The 27,013-nt window shown below is 45.1% G+C and overlaps 1 protein-coding gene across 3 annotated transcripts in view; it reads left to right on the top strand.

Moving 5' to 3' along the window:
* wdr62 (WD repeat domain 62) overlaps positions 1-27,013 on the top strand; it is a 65,564-nt gene that overhangs the window by 15,545 nt on the left and 23,006 nt on the right. For 2 of the 3 annotated variants that reach the window (XM_090218985.1, XM_090218984.1), the window contains exons 9-21: positions 889-1,078; positions 11,325-11,468; positions 12,102-12,265; positions 12,398-12,489; positions 12,942-13,067; positions 13,590-13,660; positions 16,371-16,492; positions 20,156-20,231; positions 20,328-20,439; positions 20,719-20,782; positions 20,881-21,006; positions 24,912-25,015; positions 25,197-25,264. In XM_090218985.1, the coding sequence (XP_090075111.1) occupies positions 889-1,078; positions 11,325-11,468; positions 12,102-12,265; positions 12,398-12,489; positions 12,942-13,067; positions 13,590-13,660; positions 16,371-16,492; positions 20,156-20,231; positions 20,328-20,439; positions 20,719-20,782; positions 20,881-21,006; positions 24,912-25,015; positions 25,197-25,264 (1,459 nt within the window). Of the gene's footprint in view, positions 1-888; positions 1,079-11,324; positions 11,469-12,101; positions 12,266-12,397; positions 12,490-12,941; positions 13,068-13,589; positions 13,661-16,370; positions 16,493-20,155; positions 20,232-20,327; positions 20,440-20,718; positions 20,783-20,880; positions 21,007-24,911; positions 25,016-25,196; positions 25,265-26,594; positions 26,709-27,013 lie in introns of those variants that run through there. The other variant, XM_090218986.1, reaches the window with a different exon arrangement.

Raw genomic sequence — 27,013 nt, 5'->3', positions numbered from 1 at the left:
ATCAGACAGGAAGAGACATTAGTCCCAGTGATACTCCTCATTACAGATCAGACAGGAAGAGACATTAGTCCCAGTGATACTCCTCATTACAGATCAGACAGGAAGAGACATTAGTCCCAGTGATACTCCTCATTACAGATCAGACAGGAAGAGACATTAGTCCCAGTGATACTCCTCATTACAGATCAGACAGGAAGAGACATTAGTCCCAGTGATACTCCTCATTACAGATCAGACAGGAAGAGACATTAGTCCCAGTGATACTCCTCATTACAGATCAGACAGGAAGAGACATTAGTCCCAGTGATACTCCTCATTACAGATCAGACAGGAAGAGACATTAGTCCCAGTGATACTCCTCATTACAGATCAGACAGGAAGAGACATTAGTCCCAGTGATACTCCTCATTACAGATCAGACAGGAAGAGACATTAGTCCCAGTGATACTCCTCATTACAGATCAGACAGGAAGAGACATTAGTCCCAGTGATACTCCTCATTACAGATCAGACAGGAAGAGACATTAGTCCCAGTGATACTCCTCATTACAGATCAGACAGGAAGAGACATTAGTCCCAGTGATGCAGTGTCGCTGCGGAGCTATACGGAGCCCTCGGCCTTGTCAAAACGTTTGTTGAGGCTCCGAGCGATGAGGTACAGAGCTCAATTTGACATCGGCATGAGTCCGGAGGCTCCAAAATTGAGTGACACCTTCCATGCGGTTTCTCCGACCACATTTTTTCGGATCAAGCCTACATTGGCTCTTAGAACAGCAGTCCCGGTGTCTGGACACCGGAGAACCATGATGATATTGGTCTGCTTTTTTAGATTGTATTAGAATAATGTATTGGTTTTTTTTCTCACTGATTTCTCCTGACTCCTTACAGGCATCTTTTTGTTGCCGACCCCAAGGCAGAATACCCAGACACCCTAGCCTTGACCTTTGACCCTGTAACCCGTCACCTGACCTGTGTGTACAACGATCACAGCGTGTACGTGTGGGACGTCCGTGACATCAAGAATGTGGGGAAGGTCTACTCTGCCCTCTACCACAGCGGCTGTGTCTGGAGTCTAGAGGTGTGTGTTCTGTCTTTGTTGTTGTTACTCAGGCATTTCTCAGCTTCAATACAGCTGTTTTCTGTATCATATGGATGGAGACAATTATAGCCTCTCTACTGTATGTAGCCTCTCTACTGTATGTAGCCCCTCTACTGTATATAGCCTCTCTACTGTATATAGCCTCTCTACTGTATATAGCCTCTCTACTGTATATAGCCTCTCTACTGTATATAGCCTCTCTACTGTATATAGTCTCTCTACTGTATATAGCCTCCCTACTGTATATAGCCTCACTACTGTATATAGCTGTATATAGCCCCTCTACTGTATATAGTCTCTCTACTGTATGTAGCCTCTCTACTGTATGTAGCCTCTCTACTGTATGTAGTCTCTCTACTGTATGTAGCCTCTCTACTGTATATAGCCTCTCTACTGTATATAGCCCCTCTACTGTATATAGCCTCTCTACTGTATATAGCCTCTCTACTGTATATAGCCTCTCTACTGTATGTAGCCTCTCTACTGTATGTAGCCTCTCTACTGTATATAGCCTCTCTACTGTATATAGTCTCTCTACTGTATATAGCCTCTCTACTGTATGTAGCCCCTCTACTGTATATAGCCTCTCTACTGTATATAGCCTCTCTACTGTATATAGCCTCTCTACTGTATGTAGCCTCTCTACTGTATGTAGCCCCTCTACTGTATGTAGCCCCTCTACTGTATATAGCCCCTCTACTGTATGTAGCCTCTCTACTGTATGTAGCCTCTCTACTGTATGTAGCCTCTCTACTGTATGTAGCCTCTCTACTGTATGTAGCCTCTCTACTGTATGTAGCCTCTCTACTGTATGTAGCCTCTACTGTATGTAGCCTCTACTGTATGTAGTCTCTCTACTGTATGTAGCCTCTCTACTGTATGTAGCCCCTCTACTGTATGTAGCCCCTCTACTGTATGTAGCCTCTCTACTGTATGTAGCCTCTCTACTGTATATAGCCCCTCTACTGTATATAGCCCCTCTACTGTATATAGCCCCTCTACTGTATGTAGCCCCTCTACTGTATGTAGCCCCTCTACTGTATGTAGCCTCTACTGTATGTAGCCTCTACTGTATGTAGCCTCTACTGTATGTAGCCTCTACTGTATGTAGCCTCTCTACTGTATGTAGCCTCTCTACTGTATGTAGCCTCTACTGTATGTAGCCTCTCTACTGTATGTAGCCTCTCTACTGTATATAGCCTCTCTACTGTATGTAGCCTCTCTACTGTATATAGCTGTATATAGCCTCTCTACTGTATGTAGCCTCTCTACTGTATATAGCCTCTCTACTGTATGTAGCCCCTCTACTGTATGTAGCCCCTCTACTGTATGTAGCCCCTCTACTGTATATAGCCCCTCTACTGTATATAGCCTCTCTACTGTATATAGCCCCTCTACTGTATATAGCTGTATATAGCCCCTCTACTGTATATAGCCCCTCTACTGTATGTAACCTCTCTACTGTATGTAGCCCCTCTACTGTATATAGCCTCTCTACTGTATGTAGCCCCTCTACTGTATGTAGCCCCTCTACTGTATGTAGCCCCTCTACTGTATGTAGCCCCTCTACTGTATGTAGCCCCTCTACTGTATGTAGCCCCTCTACTGTATGTAGCCCCTCTACTGTATGTAGCCCCTCTACTGTATGTAGCCCCTCTACTGTATGTAGCCCCTCTACTGTATGTAGCCCCTCTACTGTATGTAGCCCCTCTACTGTATGTAGCCCCTCTACTGTATGTAGCCCCTCTACTGTATGTAGCCCCTCTACTGTATGTAGCCTCTCTACTGTATGTAGCCTCTCTACTGTATGTAGCCCCTCTACTGTATGTAGCCTCTCTACTGTATGTAGCCTCTCTACTGTATGTAGCCCCTCTACTGTATGTAGCCCCTCTACTGTATGTAGCCCCTCTACTGTATGTAGCCTCTCTACTGTATGTAGCCTCGCTACTGTATGTAGCCTCTCTACTGTATGTAGCCTCTCTACTGTATGTAGCCTCTCTACTGTATGTAGCCCCTCTACTGTATGTAGCCCCTCTACTGTATGTAGCCCCTCTACTGTATGTAGCCCCTCTACTGTATGTAGCCTCTCTACTGTATGTAGCCCCTCTACTGTATGTAGCCTCTCTTTTCACTGTTGTTTTTATTTCTTTACCTATTGTGTGAAGGTAAGGTCTACTACACCTGTTGTATTCAGCATTTCACTGTAAGGTCTACTACACCTGTTGTATTCAGCATTTCACTGTAAGGTCTACTACACCTGTTGTATTCAGCATTTCACTGTAAGGTCTACTACACCTGTTGTATTCAGCATTTCACTGTGAGGTCTACTACACCTGTTGTATTCAGCATTTCACTGTGAGGTCTACTACACCTGTTGTATTCAGCATTTCACTGTGAGGTCTACTACACCTGTTGTATTCAGCATTTCACTGTGAGGTCTACTACACCTGTTGTATTCAGCATTTCACTGTAAGGTCTACTACACCTGTTGTATTCAGCATTTCACTGTAAGGTCTACTACACCTGTTGTATTCAGCATTTCACTGTGAGGTCTACTACACCTGTTGTATTCAGCATTTCACTGTGAGGTCTACTACACCTGTTGTATTCAGCATTTCACTGTGAGGTCTACTACACCTGTTGTATTCAGCATTTCACTGTAAGGTCTACTACACCTGTTGTATTCAGCATTTCACTGTAAGGTCTACTACACCTGTTGTATTCAGCATTTCACTGTAAGGTCTACTACACCTGTTGTATTCAGCATTTCACTGTAAGGTCTACTACACCTGTTGTATTCAGCATTTCACTGTGAGGTCTACTACACCTGTTGTATTCAGCATTTCACTGTGAGGTCTACTACACCTGTTGTATTCAGCATTTCACTGTAAGGTCTACTACACCTGTTGTATTCAGCATTTCACTGTAAGGTCTACTACACCTGTTGTATTCAGCATTTCACTGTAAGGTCTACTACACCTGTTGTATTCAGCATTTCACTGTAAGGTCTACTACACCTGTTGTATTCAGCATTTCACTGTGAGGTCTACTACACCTGTTGTATTCAGCATTTCACTGTCAGGTCTACTACACCTGTTGTATTCAGCATTTCACTGTAAGGTCTACTACACCTGTTGTATTCAGCATTTCACTGTAAGGTCTACTACACCTGTTGTATTCAGCATTTCACTGTAAGGTCTACTACACCTGTTGTATTCAGCATTTCACTGTGGTCTACTACACCTGTTGTATTCAGCATTTCACTGTGAGGTCTACTACACCTGTTGTATTCAGCATTTCACTGTAAGGTCTAGTACACCTGTTGTATTCAGCATTTCACTGTGAGGTCTACTACACCTGTTGTATTCAGCATTTCACTGTGAGGTCTACTACACCTGTTGTATTCAGCATTTCACTGTGAGGTCTACTACACCTGTTGTATTCAGCATTTCACTGTGAGGTCTACTACACCTGTTGTATTCAGCATTTCACTGTGAGGTCTACTACACCTGTTGTATTCAGCATTTCACTGTGAGGTCTACTACACCTGTTGTATTCAGCATTTCACTGTGAGGTCTACTACACCTGTTGTATTCAGCATTTCACTGTGAGGTCTACTACACCTGTTGTATTCAGCATTTCACTGTGAGGTCTACTACACCTGTTGTATTCAGCATTTCACTGTAAGGTCTACTACACCTGTTGTATTCAGCATTTCACTGTGAGGTCTACTACACCTGTTGTATTCAGCATTTCACTGTGAGGTCTACTACACCTGTTGTATTCAGCATTTCACTGTGAGGTCTACTACACCTGTTGTATTCAGCATTTCACTGTAAGGTCTACTACACCTGTTGTATTCAGCATTTCACTGTAAGGTCTACTACACCTGTTGTATTCAGCATTTCACTTTGAGGTCTACTACACCTGTTGTATTCAGCATTTCACTGTGAGGTCTACTACACCTGTTGTATTCAGCATTTCACTGTGATGTCTACTACACCTGTTGTATTCAGCATTTCACTGTGAGGTCTACTACACCTGTTGTATTCAGCATTTCACTGTGAGGTCTACTACACCTGTTGTATTCAGCATTTCACTGTGAGGTCTACTACACCTGTTGTATTCAGCATTTCACTGTAAGGTCTACTACACCTGTTGTATTCAGCATTTCACTGTAAGGTCTACTACACCTGTTGTATTCAGCATTTCACTGTGAGGTCTACTACACCTGTTGTATTCAGCATTTCACTGTGAGGTCTACTACACCTGTTGTATTCAGCATTTCACTGTGAGGTCTACTACACCTGTTGTATTCAGCATTTCACTGTGAGGTCTACTACACCTGTTGTATTCAGCATTTCACTGTAAGGTCTACTACACCTGTTGTATTCAGCATTTCACTGTAAGGTCTACTACACCTGTTGTATTCAGCATTTCACTGTGAGGTCTACTACACCTGTTGTATTCAGCATTTCACTGTAAGGTCTACTACACCTGTTGTATTCAGCATTTCACTGTAAGGTCTACTACACCTGTTGTATTCAGCATTTCACTGTGAGGTCTACTACACCTGTTGTATTCAGCATTTCACTGTGAGGTCTACTACACCTGTTGTATTCAGCATTTCACTGTGAGGTCTACTACACCTGTTGTATTCAGCATTTCACTGTAAGGTCTACTACACCTGTTGTATTCAGCATTTCACTGTAAGGTCTACTACACCTGTTGTATTCAGCATTTCACTGTGAGGTCTACTACACCTGTTGTATTCAGCATTTCACTGTGAGGTCTACTACACCTGTTGTATTCAGCATTTCACTGTGAGGTCTACTACACCTGTTGTATTCAGCATTTCACTGTGAGGTCTACTACACCTGTTGTATTCAGCATTTCACTGTAAGGTCTACTACACCTGTTGTATTCAGCATTTCACTGTAAGGTCTACTACACCTGTTGTATTCAGCATTTCACTGTAAGGTCTACTACACCTGTTGTATTCAGCATTTCACTGTAAGGTCTACTACACCTGTTGTATTCAGCATTTCACTGTGAGGTCTACTACACCTGTTGTATTCAGCATTTCACTGTGAGGTCTACTACACCTGTTGTATTCAGCATTTCACTGTGAGGTCTACTACACCTGTTGTATTCAGCATTTCACTGTAAGGTCTACTACACCTGTTGTATTCAGCATTTCACTGTCAGGTCTACTACACCTGTTGTATTCAGCATTTCACTTTGAGGTCTACTACACCTGTTGTATTCAGCATTTCACTGTGAGGTCTACTACACCTGTTGTATTCAGCATTTCACTGTGATGTCTACTACACCTGTTGTATTCAGCATTTCACTGTGAGGTCTACTACACCTGTTGTATTCAGCATTTCACTGTGAGGTCTACTACACCTGTTGTATTCAGCATTTCACTAAGGTCTACTACACCTGTTGTATTCAGCATTTCACTGTAAGGTCTACTACACCTGTTGTATTCAGCATTTCACTGTCAGGTCTACTACACCTGATGTATTCAGCATTTCACTGTGAGGTCTACTACACCTGTTGTATTCAGCATTTCACTGTCAGGTCTACTACACCTGATGTATTCAGCATTTCACTGTGAGGTCTACTACACCTGTTGTATTCAGCATTTCACTGTGATGTCTACTACACCTGTTGTATTCAGCATTTCACTGTGAGGTCTACTACACCTGTTGTATTCAGCATTTCACTGTGAGGTCTACTACACCTGTTGTATTCAGCATTTCACTGTGAGGTCTACTACACCTGTTGTATTCAGCATTTCACTGTGAGGTCTACTACACCTGTTGTATTCAGCATTTCACTGTAAGGTCTACTACACCTGTTGTATTCAGCATTTCACTGTAAGGTCTACTACACCTGTTGTATTCAGCATTTCACTGTAAGGTCTACTACACCTGTTGTATTCAGCATTTCACTGTAAGGTCTACTACACCTGTTGTATTCAGCATTTCACTGTGAGGTCTACTACACCTGTTGTATTCAGCATTTCACTGTAAGGTCTACTACACCTGTTGTATTCAGCATTTCACTGTCAGGTCTACTACACCTGTTGTATTCAGCATTTCACTGTGAGGTCTACTACACCTGTTGTATTCAGCATTTCACTGTGAGGTCTACTACACCTGTTGTATTCAGCATTTCACTGTGAGGTCTACTACACCTGTTGTATTCAGCATTTCACTGTAAGGTCTACTACACCTGTTGTATTCAGCATTTCACTGTAAGGTCTACTACACCTGTTGTATTCATCATTTCACTGTGAGGTCTACTACACCTGTTGTATTCAGCATTTCACTGTGAGGTCTACTACACCTGTTGTATTCAGCATTTCACTGTAAGGTCTACTACACCTGTTGTATTCAGCATTTCACTGTAAGGTCTACTACACCTGTTGTATTCAGCATTTCACTGTGAGGTCTACTACACCTGTTGTATTCATCATTTCACTGTGAGGTCTACTACACCTGTTGTATTCATCATTTCACTGTGAGGTCTACTACACCTGTTGTATTCAGCATTTCACTGTCTACACCTGTTGTATTCAGCATTTCACTGTGAGGTCTACTACACCTGTTGTATTCAGCATTTCACTGTGAGGTCTACTACACCTGTTGTATTCAGCATTTCACTGTGAGGTCTACTACACCTGTTGTATTCAGCATTTCACTGTGAGGTCTACTACACCTGTTGTATTCAGCATTTCACTGTAAGGTGTACTACACCTGTTGTATTCAGCATTTCACTGTGAGGTCTACTACACCTGTTGTATTCAGCATTTCACTGTGAGGTCTACTACACCTGTTGTATTCAGCATTTCACTGTGAGGTCTACTACACCTGTTGTATTCAGCATTTCACTGTGAGGTCTACCTACGCCTGTTGTATTCAGCATTTCACTGTAAGGTCTACTACACCTGTTGTATTCGGCATTTCACTGTGAGGTCTACTACACCTGTTGTATTCGGCATTTCACTGTGAGGTCTACTACACCTGTTGTATTCAGCATTTCACTGTCTACACCTGTTGTATTCAGCATTTCACTGTAAGGTCTACTACACCTGTTGTATTCAGCATTTCACTGTGAGGTCTACTACACCTGTTGTATTCAGCATTTCACTGTGAGGTCTACTACACCTGTTGTATTCAGCATTTCACTGTGAGGTCTACCTACACATGTTGTATTCAGCATTTCACTGAGGTCTACTACACCTGTTGTATTCAGCATTTCACTGTCTACACCTGTTGTATTCAGCATTTCACTGTAAGGTCTACTACACCTGTTGTATTCAGCATTTCACTGTGAGGTCTACTACACCTGTTGTATTCAGCATTTCACTGTGAGGTCTACTACACCTGTTGTATTCAGCATTTCACTGTGAGGTCTACTACACCTGTTGTATTCAGCATTTCACTGTGAGGTCTACTACACCTGTTGTATTCAGCATTTCACTGTGAGGTCTACTACACCTGTTGTATTCAGCATTTCACTGTGAGGTCTACTACACCTGTTGTATTCAGCATTTCACTGTCAGGTCTACTACACCTGTTGTATTCAGCATTTCACTGTCAGGTCTACTACACCTGTTGTATTCAGCATTTCACTGTGAGGTCTACTACACCTGTTGTATTCAGCATTTCACTGTGAGGTCTACTACACCTGTTGTATTCAGCATTTCACTGTGAGGTCTACTACACCTGTTGTATTCAGCATTTCACTGTGAGGTCTACTACACCTGTTGTATTCAGCATTTCACTGTAAGGTCTACTACACCTGTTGTATTCAGCATTTCACTGTAAGGTCTACTACACCTGTTGTATTCAGCATTTCACTGTGAGGTCTACTACACCTGTTGTATTCAGCATTTCACTGTGAGGTCTACCTACGCCTGTTTTATTCAGCATTTCACTGTAAGGTCTACTACACCTGTTGTATTCGGCATTTCACTGTGAGGTCTACTACACCTGTTGTATTCGGCATTTCACTGTGAGGTCTACTACACCTGTTGTATTCAGCATTTCACTGTCTACACCTGTTGTATTCAGCATTTCACTGTAAGGTCTACTACACCTGTTGTATTCAGCATTTCACTGTGAGGTCTACTACACCTGTTGTATTCAGCATTTCACTGTGAGGTCTACTACACCTGTTGTATTCAGCATTTCACTGTGAGGTCTACTACACCTGTTGTATTCAGCATTTCACTGTGAGGTCTACTACACCTGTTGTATTCAGCATTTCACTGTGAGGTCTACCTACACATGTTGTATTCAGCATTTCACTGTGAGGTCTACTACACCTGTTGTATTCAGCATTTCACTGTCTACACCTGTTGTATTCAGCATTTCACTGTAAGGTCTACTACACCTGTTGTATTCAGCATTTCACTGTAAGGTCTACTACACCTGTTGTATTCAGCATTTCACTGTGAGGTCTACTACACCTGTTGTATTCAGCATTTCACTGTCTACACCTGTTGTATTCAGCATTTCACTGTAAGGTCTACTACACCTGTTGTATTCAGCATTTCACTGTGAGGTCTACTACACCTGTTGTATTCAGCATTTCACTGTGAGGTCTACTACACCTGTTGTATTCAGCATTTCACTGTGAGGTCTACTACACCTGTTGTATTCAGCATTTCACTGTGAGGTCTACTACACCTGTTGTATTCAGCATTTCACTGTGAGGTCTGCTACACCTGTTGTATTCAGCATTTCACTGTCAGGTGTACTACACCTGTTGTATTCAGCATTTCACTGTGAGGTCTGCTACACCTGTTGTATTCAGCATTTCACTGTCAGGTGTACTACACCTGTTGTATTCAGCATTTCACTGTGAGGTCTACTACACCTGTTGTATTCAGCATTTCACTGTGAGGTCTACTACACCTGTTGTATTCAGCATTTCACAGTAAGGTCTACTACACCTGTTGTATTCAGCATTTCACTGTGAGGTCTACTTACACCTGTTGTATTCAGCATTTCACTGTGAGGTCTACTACACCTGTTGTATTCAGCATTTCACTGTGAGGTCTACTACACCTGTTGTATTCAGCATTTCACTGTGAGGTCTACTACACCTGTTGTATTCAGCATTTCACTGTGATGTCTACTACACCTGTTGTATTCAGCATTTCACTGTCAGGTCTACTACACCTGTTGTATTCAGCATTTCACTGTGAGGTCTACTACACCTGTTGTATTCAGCATTTCACTGTGAGGTCTACTACACCTGTTGTATTCAGCATTTCACTGTAAGGTCTACTACACCTGTTGTATTCAGCATTTCACTGTGAGGTCTACTACACCTGTTGTATTCAGCATTTTACTGTAAGGTCTACTACACCTGTTGTATTCAGCATTTCACTGTGAGGTCTACTACACCTGTTGTATTCAGCATTTCACTGTAAGGTCTACTACACCTGTTGTATTCAGCATTTCACTGTGAGGTCTACTACACCTGTTGTATTCAGCATTTCACTGTGAGGTCTACTTACACCTGTTGTATTCAGCATTTCACTGTAAGGTCTACTACACCTGTTGTATTCAGCATTTCACTGTCAGGTCTACTACACCTGTTGTATTCAGCATTTCACTGTAAGGTCTACTACACCTGTTGTATTCAGCATTTCACTGTGAGGTCTACTACACCTGTTGTATTCAGCATTTCACTGTAAGGTCTACTACACCTGTTGTATTCAGCATTTCACTGTGAGGTCTACTACACCTGTTGTATTCAGCATTTCACTGTAAGGTCTACTACACCTGTTGTATTCAGCATTTCACTGTAAGGTCTACTACACCTGTTGTACTCAGCATTTCACTGTGAGGTCTACTACACCTGTTGTATTCAGCATTTCACTGTGAGGTCTACTACACCTGTTGTATTCAGTATTTCACTGTAAGGTCTACTACACCTGTTGTATTCAGCATTTCACTGTGAGGTCTACTACACCTGTTGTATTCAGCATTTCACTGTAAGGTCTACTACACCTGTTGTATTCAGCATTTCACTGTAAGGTCTACTACACCTGTTGTATTCAGCATTTCACTGTAAGGTCTACTACACCTGTTGTATTCAGCATTTCACTGTGAGGTCTAACAAATAAATAAACTTTGATTTGGAAAATGGCGCATCACTTTCCTAAGATATTACTGTTTTTTGTTTGTTTTAAATTTAGACATACCCGGACATGGATCTGTCCCGCTCCTGTCTGCCCCCTGGGTCTTTCCTCACCTGCTCTTCAGACAACACCATCCGGCTGTGGCACAGCGACCCAGGACTGGTGCAGGGAACCAGCTGCCTGCGTAACCTCTACAGCCACGTGAGTCTCAATGCAACAAGGCCAGGACCTCGGTCCAACCTGCCAATGTCGTGGCATTGTTCATTAATTCATTCTTGGATTAGAAATTACTACCCACACATATGAACTACAAAAATCTCTGAAATTGGAAACACTTTTCTCCCTCACTAGCTTTAAGCACCAACTGTCAGAGCAGCTCACAGATTACTGCACCTGTACATAGCCCACCTATAATTTAGCCCAAACAACTACCTCTTTCCCTACTGTATTTTATTTATTTATTTTGCTCCTTTGCACCCCATTATTTTTATTTCTACTTTGCACATTCTTCCATTGCAAAACTACCATTCCAGTGTTTTACTTGCTATATTGTATTTACCTTGCCACCATGGCCTTTTTGCCTTTACCTCCCTTCTCACCTCATTTGCTCACATTGTATATAGACTTGTTTATACTGTATTATTGACTGTATGTTTGTTTTACTCCATGTGTAACTCTGTGTTGTTGTATCTGTCGAACTGCTTTGCTTTATCTTGGCCAGGTCGCAATTGTAAATGAGAACTTGTTCTCAACTTGCCTACCTGGTTAAATAAAGGTGAAATAAAAAATAAAAAAACATACTGGTTTTATCTGTCCATTTGTGTGCTGGTCTAGGATCTGTTGAGGATTGTGTACGTGGGGGAGGATACCCAACACCTTCAGACGGATGGGGAGAGAGGAGAGGGGGGCGGGATGGACGCTAAGTCAGGGATCAGAGTCCTGGGCATCAGTCCTGATGGACAACATCTGGCGGCTGGAGACCGCAACGGAAACGTACAGTAAGCGCGCACACACACAGACACACACACACACACACAGACACACACACACAGACACACACACACAGACACACACACAGACACAGTCAACATGACCACATCAACTAAGATATCATGTGTTCTCCTGTCCAGTATATTTGGTCTACAGTTCATGGATCAGCTGCAGAAGATTGAAGCCCACGACTCTGAGGTGCTGTGTCTGGAGTTCTCCCCTGCAGAGACGGGTGAGTTCTGACCCCTGGGGAGACGGGTGAGTTCTGACCCCTGGGGAGACGGGTGAGTTCTGACCCCTGGGGAGACGGGTGAGTTCTGACCCCTGGGGAGACGGGTGAGTTCTGACCCCTGGGGAGACGGGTGAGTTCTGACCCCCGGGGAGACGGGGCGGTGGGTTCTGACCCCCGGGGAGACGGGGCGGTGGGTTCTGACCCCCGGGGAGACGGGGCGGTGGGTTCTGACCCCCGGGGAGACGGGGCGGTGGGTTCTGACCCCCGGGGAGACGGGGCGGTGGGTTCTGACCCCCCCGGGGAGACGGGGCGGTGGGTTCTGACCCCCCCGGGGAGACGGGGCGGTGGGTTCTGACCCCCCCGGGGAGACTGGGGGTGTTACAAACAGTCTGTCTGCATTTATATTTATATATACGGTATGACAGTGGATGGAAACGTGGTGTTTGTTCCAGGGCTTCACCTGCTGGCGTCGGCCAGTCGAGACCGTCTCATCCACATCTTCAACATGGAGAAGAGCTACAGTCTGGAGCAGACCGTCTATGACCACTCTGCCTCCATCACCGCTATCAAGTTCACTGGTACACACACACACACACGGAGAACAACACACACAACACACACACACACACACACACACACACACACACACACACACACACACACACACGGAGAACAACACACACACACACACGGAGAACAACACACACACACACACACACACACACACACACGGAGAACAACACACACACACACACACACACACACACGCAAAATAACAGAACCAAAATACAGTGAGGTGTTGTTTCCAGAGTCAGCCATACTAGTACGGCACCCGGAGCAAATTAAGGTCAAGTGCCTTGCTCAAGGGCACATCGACACCTTGGTCACCTTTATCGCCTTGTGTATTCAAACCAGCGACCTTTCAGTTACTGACCCAATGCTCTAACTGCTAGACTTCCTGCAGCCCTAACACACACACACACCGTACGAGAAGTAGACGAAACCCAAACAGACAACGTGCATGTACTATGGTGGGGGAGGCTGGGGAAGAGACATCTAACTAGGGATTTGTGTCGGCCTGTTTTTTTTGTGTGTTGTAGGAGTCAGCCCAGAGGTCCTCATGGTGAGCTGTGGTGCTGATAAGAGTATCTACTTCCGCACTGCTGAACAGGTGAACCTCTATTTACCCTCGACCCTCTCTATAGAATATATATCCTCTATTTACCCTCTTCCCTCTCTATATAATATATATCCTCTCTATTTACCCTCGACCCTCTCTATATAATATATATCCTCTCTATTTACCCTCGACCCTCTCTATATAATATATATCCTCTCTATTTACCCTCGACCCTCTCTATATAATATATATCCTCTCTATTTACCCTCGACCCTCTCTATATAATATATATCCTCTCTATTTACCCTCGACCCTCTCTATATAATATATATCCTCTCTATTTACCCTCGACCCTCTCTATATAATATATATCCTCTATTTACCCTCGACCCTCTCTATATAATATATATCCTCTCTATTTACCCTCGACCCTCTCTATATAATATATATCCTCTATTTACCCTCGACCCTCTCTATATAATATATATCCTCTATTTACCCTCGACCCTCTCTATATAATATATATCCTCTCTATTTACCCTCTTCCCTCTCTATATAATATACACTGCTCAAAAAAATAAAGGGAACACAATGTAACTCCAAGTCAATCACACTTCTATGAAATCAAACTGTCCTCTTAGGAAGCAACACTGATTGACAATAAATGTCACATGCTGTTGTGCAAATGGAATAGACAACAGGTGGAAATTATAGGCAATTAGCAAGACATCCCCAATAAAGGAGTGGTTCTGCAGGTGGGGAGCACAGACCACTTCTCAGTTCCTATGCTTCCTGGCTGAAGTTTTGGTCACTTTTGAATGCTGGCGGTGCTTTCACTCTAGTGGTAGCACGAGACGGAGTCTACAAACCACACAAGTGGGTTGTAGAGTAGTGCAGCTTATCCAGGATGGAACATCAATGCGAGCTGTGGCAAGAAGGTTTGCTGTGTCTGTCAGAGTAGCGTCCAGAGCATGGTGGCGCTACCAGGAGACAGGCCAGTACATCAGGAGACGTGGAGGAGGCCGTAGGAGGGCAACAACCCAGCAACAGGACCGCTACCTCCGCCTTTGTGCAAGGAGGAGCAGGAGGAGCGCTGCCATGAGGGTGGTATGAGGGCCCGACGTCCACAGGTGGGGGTTGTGCTTACAGCCCAACACCGTGCAGGACGTTTGGCATTTGCCAGAGAACACCAAGATTGGCAAATTCGCCACTGGCGCCCTGTGCTCTTCACAGATGAAAGCAGGTTCACACTGAGCACATGTGACAGACGTGACAGTCTGGAGACGCCGTGGAGAACATTCTGCTGCCTGCAACATCCTCCAGCCTGACCGGTTTGGCGGTGGGTCAGTCATGGTGTGGGGTGGCATTTCTTTGGGGGGCCGCACAGCCCTCCATGTGCTCGCCAGATGTAGCCTGACTGCCATTAGGTACCGAGATGAGATCCTCAGACCACTTGTGAGACCATATCCTGGTGCGGTTGGCCCTGGGTTCCTCCTAATGCAAGACAATGCTAGACCTCATGTGGCTGGAGTGTGTCAGCAGTTCCTGCAAGAGGAAGGCATTGATGCTATGGACTGGCCCGCCCGTTCCCCAGACCTGAATCCAATTGAGTACATCTGGGACATCATGTCTCGCTCCATCTACCAACCACAGACTGTCCAGGAGTTGGCGGATGCTTTAGTCCAGGTCTGGGAGGAGATCCCTCAGAAGACCATCCGCCACCTCATCAGGAGCATGCCCAGGCGTTGTAGGGAGGCCATACAGGCACGTGGAGGCCACACACACTACTGAGCCTTATTTTGACATTGTGACTCCAAATCCAGACCTCCAATGGTTGATACATTTGATTTCCATTGATAATTTTTGTGTGATTTTGTTGTCAGCACATTCAACTATGTAAAGAAAAAAGTATTTAATAAGAATATTACATTCATAAGATGTGTTATTTTAGTGTTCCCTTTATTTTTAGTGTTCCCTTTATTTTTTTGAGTTGTGTATATTTACCCTCTACCCTCTCTATATAATATATACCCTCTCTATTTACCCTCTACCCTCTCTATATAATATATACCCTCTCTATTTACTCTCTACCCTCTCTATATAATATGTACTCTGAATGGTCATATACCCCTCTATATATAGTCTGAATGGTCATATACCCCTCTATATATAGTCTGAATGGTCATATACCCCTCTATATATAGTCTGAATGGTCATATACCCCTCTATATATAGTCTGAATGGTCATATACCCCTCTATATATAGTCTGAATGGTCATATACCCCTCTATATATATAGTCTGAATGGTCATATAGCGCCCTCTATATAATATATATATATATATATATATAGTCTGAAATGGTCAAATTAAAATGCATTCAAGTTTGAATTGCAGCATTAACCCACCTCTGTCTCCCTCCCTCCCTCTCTCTGTCTCCCTCTCTCTGTCTCCCTCCCTCCCTCTCTCTGTCTCCCTCTCTCTGTCTCCCTCTCTCTGTCTCCCTCCCTCCCTCTCTCTGTCTCCCTCCCTCCCTCTCTCTGTCTCCCTCCCTCCCTCTCTCTGTCTCCCTCCCTCCCTCTCTCTGTCTCCCTCCCTCCCTCCCTCTCTCTGTCTCCCTCCCTCCCTCCCTCTCTCTGTCTCCCTCCCTCCCTCCCTCTCTCTGTCTCCCTCCCTCCCTCCCTCTCTCTGTCTCCCTCCCTCCCTCCCTCTCTCTGTCTCCCTCCCTCCCTCCCTCTCTCTGTCTCCCTCCCTCCCTCCAGTCTTCGGAGGGTCTGAACTTTGCCCGTAGTCACCACGTAGTAGAGAAGACCACTCTGTATGATATGGACCTGGACGCTACACACACACACACTGCCATCGCCTGTCAGGACCGGAATATCAGGTACACACACCGCCATCGCCTGTCAGGACCGGAATATCAGGTACACAAACCGCCATCGCCTGTCAGGACAGGAATATCAGGTACACACACACACACCGCCTGTCAGGACAGGAATATCAGGTACACACACCGCCATCGCCTGTCAGGACAGGAATATCAGGTACACACACCGCCTGTCAGGACAGGAATATCACGTACACACACACACCGCCTGTCAGGACCGGAATATCAGGTACACACACCGCCTCTCAGGACAGGAATATCAGGTGCACACACTGCCATCGCCTGTCAGGACCGGAATATCAGGTACACACACACACTGCCTGTCAGGACCGGAATATCAGGTACACACACCGCCATCGCTTGTCAGGACCGGAATATCAGGTACACACACATACCGCCATCTCCTGTCAGGACAGGAATATCAGGTACACACACACACACACCGCCATCGCCTGTCAGGACCGGAATATCAGGTACACACACCGCCTGTCAGGACAGGAATATCAGGTACACACACCGCCTGTCAGGACAGGAATATCAGGTACACACACCGCCATCGCCTGTCAGGACCGGAATATCAGGTACACACACATACCGCCATCGCCTGTCAGGACCGGAATATCAGGTACACACACCGCCTGTCAGGACAGGAATATCAGGTACACACACCGCCTGTCAGGACAGGAATATCAGGTACACACACCGCCTGTCAGGACAGGAATATCACGTACACACACACACCGCCTGTCAGGACCGGAATATCAGGTACACACACCGCCTCTCAGGACAGGAATATCAGGTGCACACACTGCCATCGCCTGTCAGGACCGGAATATCAGGTACACACACCGCCATCGCCTGTCAGGACCGGAATATCAGGTACACACACATACCGCCATCGCCTGTCAGGACAGGAATATCAGGTACACACACACACACACCGCCATCGCCTGTCAGGACCGGAATATCAGGTACACACACCGCCTGTCAGGACAGGAATATCAGGTACACACACCGCCTGTCAGGACAGGAATATCAGGTACACACACCGCCTGTCAGGACAGGAATATCAGGTACACACACACACCGCCTGTCAGGACAGGAATATCAGGTACACACACCGCCTGTCAGGACAGGAATATCAGGTACACACACCGCCATCGCCTGTCAGGACCGGAATATCAGGTACACACACCGCCTGTCAGGACCGGAATATCAGGTACACACACCGCCTGTCAGGACAGGAATATCAGGTACACACACCGCCTGTCAGGACAGGAATATCAGGTACACACACCGCCTGTCAGGACAGGAATATCAGGTACACTCACACACATTTTGTCTCGCTTGCTGTCCAATAGTACGCTGTCTTTCCTTCTGACTGTAGGCCCAGCTTCCAAATATACTGTAGGCAATACGATTTTAAAAACAATCCACAACTTATTTAAAGCTTGGGGAAGCTAATGATCATTTGTTGCCAAATCACGGTTATATTAGCCTATTTTGAGTGATTTTATTTCTAGACTACTGGTTTCAATGGTATATGTCTTTATAAAGCAATAGACTACTGGTTTCAATGGTATATGTCTTTATAAAACAATAGACTACTGGTTTCAATGGTATATGTCTTTATAAAGCAATAGACTACTGGTTTCAATGGTATATGTCTTTATAAAACAATAGACTACTGGTTTCAATGGTATATGTCTTTTATAAAACAATAGACTACTGGTTTCAATGGTATGTCTTTTATAAAACAATAGACTACTGGTTTCAATGGTATATGTCTTTTATAAAACAATAGACTACTGGTTTCAATGGTATGTCTATAAAACAATAGACTACTGGTTTCAATGGTATATGTCTTTTATAAAACAATAGACTACTGGTTTCAATGGTATATGTCTTTTATAAAACAATAGACTACTGGTTTCAATGGTATATGTCTTTAGAAAATAATAGACTACTGGTTTCAATGGTATATGTCTTTATAAAACAATAGACTACTGGTTTCAATGGTATATGTCTTTATAAAACAATAGACTACTGGTTTCAATGGTATATGTCTTTTATAAAACAATAGACTACTGGTTTCAATGGTAGATGGAAGTCTGTATAAAATAATTGTCTCCACGGATATGGTTGGGTTTTGTCTAGGCTATTTTGAAGCAAGGTAAAACATACCTCATAATATGTAGTGAAACCTTCATGTTTCAAACCATATTAAGTAGCTATATGAAAAGGCCTCCAGCTCATAGTGGTGTGTGATGTGCTGATGAAGACTGCCTTCTGTTGACTATGCATTTGAAAGCGCACTTCAATTACCAATAAAATATAAAACAACAACAACTTATTTACTTAAGTATCCAGACCCTTCTCTGAGACTTGAAATTGAGTTCAGGTGCATCCTGTTTCCATTAATCATCCTTGAGATGTTTCTACAACTTGATTGGAGTCCACCTGTGGTAAATTCAATTGACTGGACATGATTTGGAAAGGCACACACCTGTCTACATAAGGTCCCACAGTTGACAGTGCATGTCAGAGAAATAAACCAAGACATGAGGTCGAAGGAATTGTCCGTAGAGCTCCGAGACAGGATTGTGTTGAGGTACAGATCTGGGGAAGGGTACCAAAACATTTCTGCAGCATTGAAGGTCCCCAAGAACACAGTGGCCTCAATCATTCTTAAATGGAAGAAGTTTGGAACCACCAAGACCGCCCGGCCAAACTGAGAAATCAGGGGGAGAAGGGCTTTAGTCAGGGAGGTGGCCAAGACCCCGATGGTCAAAGGCACATGACAGCTCGCTTGGAGTTTGCCAAAAGGACATTGACCCTAAGCACACAGCTTAAAGTGATTGTTTGAGCTTCTTGCGGTCAATTTAGCCCCCTGACCGACTGCTCAAGAAAAAATCAGCCCACAGCTAAATCTAGTTGATGACCTCTGGTCTAATGCCTTCGTGTCCTCCCCTGTGTGAAGTGTACCTGACCCCTGTGTGGAGTGTGCCTGACCCCTGCGTGGAGTGTGCCTGACCCCTGCGTGGAGTGTGCCTGACCCCTGCGTGGAGTGTGCCTGACCCCTGCGTGGAGTGTGCCTGACCCCTGCGTGGAGTGTGCCTGACCCCTGCGTGGAGTGTGCCTGACCCCTGCGTGGAGTGTGCCTGACCCCTGCGTGGAGTGTGCCTGACCCCCGCGTAGAGTGTACCTAATCGTGACCCCCGTGTAGAGTGTACCTAATCGTGACCCCTGTGTAGAGTGTACCTAATCGTGACCCCTGTGTAGAGTGTACCTAATCGTGACCCCTGTGTAGAGTGTACCTAATCGTGACCCCTGTGTAGAGTGTACCTAATCGTGACCCCTGACCTCTGTGTAGAGTGTACCTAATCGTGACCCCTGTGTAGAGTGTACCTAATCGTGACCCCTGACCTCTGTGTAGAGTGTACCTAATCGTGACCCCTGACCTCTGTGTAGAGTGTACCTAATCGTGACCCCTGTGTAGAGTGTACCTAATCGTGACCCCTGACCTCTGTGTGGAGTGTACCTAATCGTGACCCCTGTGTAGAGTGTACCTAATCGTGACCCCTGTGTAGAGTGTACCTAATCGTGACCCCTGACCCCTGTGTAGAGTGTACCTAATCTTGACCCCTGACCCCTGTGTAGAGTGTACAACGTGAAGAGTGGCAAGATGAAGAAGTGTTTCAAAGGTTCTACAAGTGACGAAGGAACACTGCTGAAGGTGAGAGGAGACATCGCGGGACAACCTGTCTAATTAGCTTTCTACCGTAGGTCAATGTTTCTAATTCCATGGTTTGTTGTCATTGTGTGCCACTAGGTTCAGATGGACCCCGCTGGGATCTACCTAGCAACAAGCTGCTCTGATAAGAGCATCTGTATCTTTGACTATGAGTCAGGAGAGTGTGTGGCCACCTTGTTCGGTCACTCAGGTAGCTCTACTCTTCCTCCCATCGCTTTCCTCTTCCTCCCGTCTCTTTTCTCCTCTTCCTCCAGTCTCTTTCCTCCTCTTCCTCCAGTCTCTTTCCTCCTCTTCCTCCAGTCTCTTTCCTCCTCTTCCTCCCGTCTCTTTGCTCCCTCTGACTGTGGCCTGTCTACTCTTCCTCCCGTCTCTTTTCTCCTCTTCCTCCAGTCTCTTTCCTCCTCTTCCTCCCGTCTCTTTGCTCCCTCTGACTGTGGCATGTCTCTCCTCTTCTTCTTGTTCTCTGTAGAGATTGTGACTGGGATGAGGTTCAGCCAGGACTGCAGACACCTCATTACCATATCTGGAGACAGGTAAACATGCTTCTTAGCTGAACTATATGTGTATATATATTAGGGCTGTTTCCAGATCCAGTCAGTTTGAGTTGTGTTCGGTGTTTGTCTGTGTCTAGCTGTGTGTTCCTGTGGAGGCTGGACTCCCAGATGACTAACTCTATGAGGAAGAGACTGGCTGAGAGGAAACGGACAGCTGGAGTGACGACTACCGCCAAAGCTCCGACCAAGGAGCATCTTATCCGGTATCTACACTGAACTGAAATACAGTTGATGTCAGAAGTTTACATGCACTTAGGATGGAGTCATTAAAACTCGTTTTTCAACCACTCTATAATTTTTTTTATTAACAAACTGTAGTTTTGGCAAGTCGGTTAGGACATCTACTTTGTGCATGACACAAGTCATTGTTCCAACAATTGTTTACAGACAGATTTTTTCACTTATAATTCACTGTATCACAATTCCAGTGGGTCAGAGGTTTACATACACTAAGTTGACTGTGCCTTTTAAACAGCTTGGAAAATTCCAGAAAGTAATGTCATGGCTTTAGAAGCTTCTGATAGGCTAATTGGCATCATTTGAGTCAATTGGAGGTGTACCTGTGATTGTATTTCAAGGCCTACCTTCAAACTCAGTGCCTCTTTGCTTGACATCATGGGAAAATCTAAAGAAATGAGCCAAGACCTCAGAAAGAAAATGGTAGACCTCCACAAGTCTGGTTCATCCTTGGGAGCAATTTCCAAACGCCTGAAGGTACCACGTTCATCTGTACAAACAATAGTACGCAAGTATAAACACCATGGGACCACGCAGCCGTCATACCACTCAGGAAGGAGACTTATTCTGTCTCCTAGAGATGAACGTACTTTGGTACGAAAAGTGCAAATCATTCCCAGAACAACAGCAAAGGACCTTGTGAAGATGCTGGAGGAAACCGATACAAAAGTATCTACAGTAAAACGAGTCCTATATCGACATAACCTGAAAGGCCGTTCAGCAAGGAAGAAGTCACTGCTCCAAAACCGCCATTAAAAATGCCAGAGTACAGTTTGAAGCTGCACATGGAGACAAATATCGTACTCTTTGGAGAAATGTCCTCTGGTCTGATGAAACAAAAATAGTGGTTTGCCCATAATGACCATCGTTATGTTTGGAGGAAAAAGGGGGAGGATTGCAAGCCGAAGAACACCATCCCAACCATGAAGCACGAGGGTGGCAGCATCATGTTGTGGGTTTTTTTTGCTGCAGGAGGGACTGGTGCTCTTCACAAAATAGATAGCATCATGAGGGAGGAAAAGCTTGGTCACAAATGGGTCTTCCAAATGGACAATGACCCCAAGCATTCTTCCAAAATTGTGGCAAAATGGCTTAAGGACAACAAAGTCAAGGTATTGAAGTGGCCATCACAAAGCCCTGACCTCAATCCTATAGAAAATGTGTGGGCAGAACCGAAAAAGTGTGTGCGGGCAAGGAGGCCTACAAACCTGACTCAGTTACACCAGCTCTGTCAGGAGGAACGGGCCAAAATTCACCCAACTTGTTGTGGGAAGCTTGTGGAAGGCTACCCAAAACGTTTGACCCAAGTTAAGCAATTTGAAGGCAATGCTACTAAATACTAATTGAGTGTATGTAAACTTCTGACCCACTGGGAATGTGATGAAATAAATAAAAGCTGAAATAAATCATTCTCTCTACTATTATTCTGACATTTCACTTTCTTAAAATGAAGTGGTGATCTGGCCTAAAACAGGGACTTTTTACTAGGGTTAGATGTCAGGAATTGTGAAAAACGGAGTTTAAATGTATTTGGCTAAGGGGTATGTAAACTTCCGACTTCAACTGTGTAAACGCAACATGTAATGTGTTGGTTTCATGAGCTGAAATAAAAGATCTCAGAAAGGTTTCCAGTTCCCGCCAATATCCAGCAACTTTGCACAGCCGTTGGAAGAGGAGTGGGACATTCCACAGGCCACAATCAACAACCTGATCAACTCTATGTGAAGGAGATGTGTCACGCTGCATGAGGCAAATGGTGGTGACACCAGATACTGACTGGTTTTCTGATCCACACCAGATACCGACTGGTTTTCTGATCCACACCAGAAACTGACTGGTTTTCTGATCCACACCAGAAACTGACTGGTTTTCTGATCCGCGCCAGATACCGACTGGTTTTCTGATCCGCGCCAGATACCGACTGGTTTTCTGATCCGCGCCAGATACCGACTGGTTTTCTGATCCGCGCCAGATACCGACTGGTTTTCTGATCCGCGCCCCTACCTTTTTTTGTTTTGTTAAGGTATCTGTCACCATCAGATGCATTTTGTGAAATCCATAGATTATGGCCTAATGAACTGATTTCCTTATATGAACTATAACTCAGTAGCGTCTTTCAAATGGTTGCGTCTTGCGTTGTTTTATATATTCGTCTGGGAATACAGATTTGCATCTGTTGGTCACAGATACCTTTTAAAAAAAAGAAAGGTGGGGGTTGGTTCAGAACCAGTCGTACACATTGATCCAGAGCATCCCAAACATGCTCAATGGGTGACTGGTAACTATGCAGAACATGGAAGAACTGGGACATTTTCAGCGTGCAGGAATTGTGTACAGATCCTTGCGACATGGTGCTGTGTGTTATCATGCTGAAACATGAGGTGATGGAGGTGGACGAATGGCACGATAACGGGCATTAGGGACGACAATGGGCAACTCAATATTGTTCTTGTTATTAATATTTTTTTAATGTTTTGTCACACTAACTGTTTACTAGGGACCAGGAGGATTTCCCAGACAGTTCAGGGGGTACCGGTACAGAGTCAATGTGGAGGCTATATACAGGGGGTACCGGTACAGAGTCAATGTGGAGGCTATATACAGGGGGTACCGGTACAGAGTCAATGTGGAGGCTATATACAGGGTATTACGGTACAGAGTCAATGTGGAGGCTATATACAGGGGGTACCGGTACAGAGTCAATGTGGAGGCTATATACAGGGGGTACCGGTACAGAGTCTATGTGGAGGCTATATACAGGGGGTACCGGTACAGAGTCAATGTGGAGGCTATATACAGGGGGTACCGGTACAGAGTCAATGTGGAGGCTATATACAGGGGGTACCGGTACAGAGTCAATGTGGAGGCTATATACAGGGGGTACCGGTACAGAGTCAATGTGGAGGCTATATACAGGGGGTTACGGTACATAGTCAATGTGGAGGCTATATACAGGGGGTACCGGTACAGAGTCAATGTGGAGGCTATATACAGGGGGTACCGGTACAGAGTCAATGTGGAGGCTATATACAGGGGGTACCGGTACAGAGTCAATGTGGAGGCTATATACAGGGGGTACCGGTACAGAGTCAATGTGGAGGCTATATACAGGGGGTACCGGTACAGAGTCAATGTGGAGGCTATATACAGGGGGTACCGGTACAGAGTCAATGTGGAGGCTATATACAGGGGGTACTGATACAGAGTCAATGTAGAGGTTATATACAGGGGGTACCGGTACAGAGTCAATGTGGAGGCTATATACAGGGTATTACGGTACAGAGTCAACGTGGAGGCTATATACAGGGGGTACCGGTACAGAGTCAACGTGGAGGCTATATACAGGGTGTTACGGTACAGAGTCGATGTGTGGGAGCACACATTGAGGTAATATGTACATGTAGGTAAAGTTATTAAAATTACGATGCATAGATAATAACAGAGAGAACACTGAGGTAACCTGTGTGAGGTAACCTGTGTGAGGTAACCTGTGTGAGGTAACCTGTGTGAGGTAACCTGTGTGAGGTAACCTGTGTGAGGTAACCTGTGTGAGGTAACTCTGTGTGAGGTAACTCTGTGTGAGGTAACTCTGTGTGAGGTAACTCTGTGTGAGGTAACTCTGTGTGAGGTAACTCTGTGTGAGGTAACTCTGTGTGAGGTAACCTGTGTGAGGTAACTCTGTGTGAGGTAACTCTGTGTGAGGTAACTCTGTGTGAGGTAACTCTGTGTGAGGTAACTCTGTGTGAGGTAACTCTGTGTGAGGTAACTCTGTGTGAGGTAACCTGTGTGAGGTGTCTCTGTGTGAGGTAACCTGTGTGAGGTGTCTCTGTGTGAGGTAACCTGTGTGAGGTGTCTCTTTCTCTTTGTCCAGGAGAGAGACCTTCATTACTGTGCCATTGGGCCACCTCCCCCAGGCAGGAGAGGAAGAGGAGGAAGATGATCCCAGGACTCCTGCTAGATGTGACATCACTCATGGTGAGTCCGCTCATATTAACTTAGGGACATAAGAGTGTGGAATTGAATACATTTTTAAAAAGTCAATTTGCGATTTAACAACGATTCGCCATGCCACAAGCTCAGAGAAAGGGAAGTTGTTGGAATTTGCAACAGACTTTGGGCTTCAATCAATGTTTTAACATCAATGTGTCTCCTCCAGACTGCCTTGCTCTAGACCCCATGGTTCCACAGACCAACGGCAAACTGCCCATGTGGGCCAGGAAACTGGTGAGTCTTCCCGAAACCATATAGACTATATCAGGGTTGCCCAAATCCAAATTAACTACCGGTAGAAACAAAATGAATAACTTAATGTTTTCGGCTCTCCATGTCCGGAATTGAATAGCCCTGATGGACCAATGTCTCAATACTAGCCTGGATAAAATTAATTGTAGCCTGGATAAGATTAATACTAGCCTGGATAAGATTAATAGTAGCCTGGATAAGATTAATACTAGCCTGGGGGTGGCAGGGTAGCCTAGTGGTTAGAGCCTTGGACTAGTAACCGAAAGGTTGCAAGATCAAATCCCCCGAGCTGACAAGGTAAAAATCTGTTGTTCTGCCCTTGAACAAGTTAACCCACTATACCCCGGTAGGCCGTCATTGTAAAATAATAATTTGTTCTAAACTGACTTGCCTAGTTAAATAAAGGGTAAATAAAAAAAATTAATTAAGACACGGAATGTAAACTGTTAGAACTAAGCACCAGTTGGTGCCTCCACCAGTCTAGTTGGTGCCTCCACCAGTTCAGTCCAGTTGGTGCCTCCACCAGTTCAGTTGGTGCCTTCACCAGTCTAGTTGGTGCCTTCACCAGTTCAGTCCAGTTGGTGCCTCCACCAGTCCAGTTGGTGCCTCCACCAGTTCAGTTGGTGCCTCCACCAGTTCAGTTGGTGCCTTCACCAGTTGGTGCCTCCACCAGTCTAGTTGGTGCCTCCACCAGTTCAGTCCAGTTGGTGCCTCCACCAGTTCAGTTGGTGCCTTCACCAGTTGGTGCCTCCACCAGTCCAGTTGGTGCCTCCACCAGTCCAGTTGGTGCCTTCACCAGTTGGTGCCTCCACCAGTCCAGTTGGTGCCTCCACCAGTCTAGTTGGTGCCTCCACCAGTTCAGTCCAGTTGGTGCCTCCACCAGTTCAGTTGGTGCCTTCACCAGTTGGTGCCTCAACCAGTCCAGTTGGTGCCTCCACCAGTCCAGTTGGTGCCTCCACCAGTCCAGTTGGTGCCTCCACCAGTTGGTGCCTCCACCAGTTGGTGCCTCCACCAGTCCAGTTGGTGCCTCCACCAGTCCAGTTGGTGCCTCCACCAGTTGGTGCCTCCACCAGTTGGTGCCTCCACCAGTTGGTGCCTCCACCAGTCTAGTTGGTGCCTCCACCAGTCTAGTTGGTGCCTCCACCAGTCTAGTTGGTGCCTCCACCAGTCTAGTTGGTGCCTCCACCAGTCTAGTTGGTGCCTCCACCAGTTCAGTCTAGTTGGTGCCTCCACCAGTTCAGTCCAGTTGGTGCCTCCACCAGTCCAGTTGGTGCCTCCACCAGTCCAGTTGGTGCCTTCGCTGTTATGTCAGGGTCCTGCAGCAGGCACCACTGGCTCTCCCTGCCGAGCTCCAGGCAGCACACCTCCAGCCTTCACCAGTTGGTGCCTCCATTTTGTTGTTACAGTCTGAATGTTTTATTAACTTTCAACATCAACAAACATGTCCCTGGCCTTCACATCCCATAATGTCAAAGTGGATTTCCATTTTTTTTTTAATGTTTTTAAAAAAATGGGGAAAAATGAAAAGCTGAAATATTTTGAGTCGATAAGTATTCAACACCTTTTTGTTATGGCAAGCCTAAATACGTTCAGGAGTAAAGACTTGCTTAACAAGTCACATGATAAATTGCAGGTTCTCTGTGTGTAATAATAGTGTTTAATGACATGATTTGTGAATGACTACCTCATCTCCGTACCCCACGCATACAATTATCTGTAAGGTCCCTCAGT

This window comes from Oncorhynchus mykiss, chromosome 24, assembly GCF_057628025.1.
Source record: "Oncorhynchus mykiss isolate SJ-2025 chromosome 24, ASM5762802v1, whole genome shotgun sequence".
Classification (NCBI taxonomy): Eukaryota; Metazoa; Chordata; class Actinopteri; order Salmoniformes; family Salmonidae; genus Oncorhynchus; species Oncorhynchus mykiss.
Note: the sequence above shows the minus strand (reverse complement) of the source record. Positions and strands in the feature narration are given on the sequence as shown.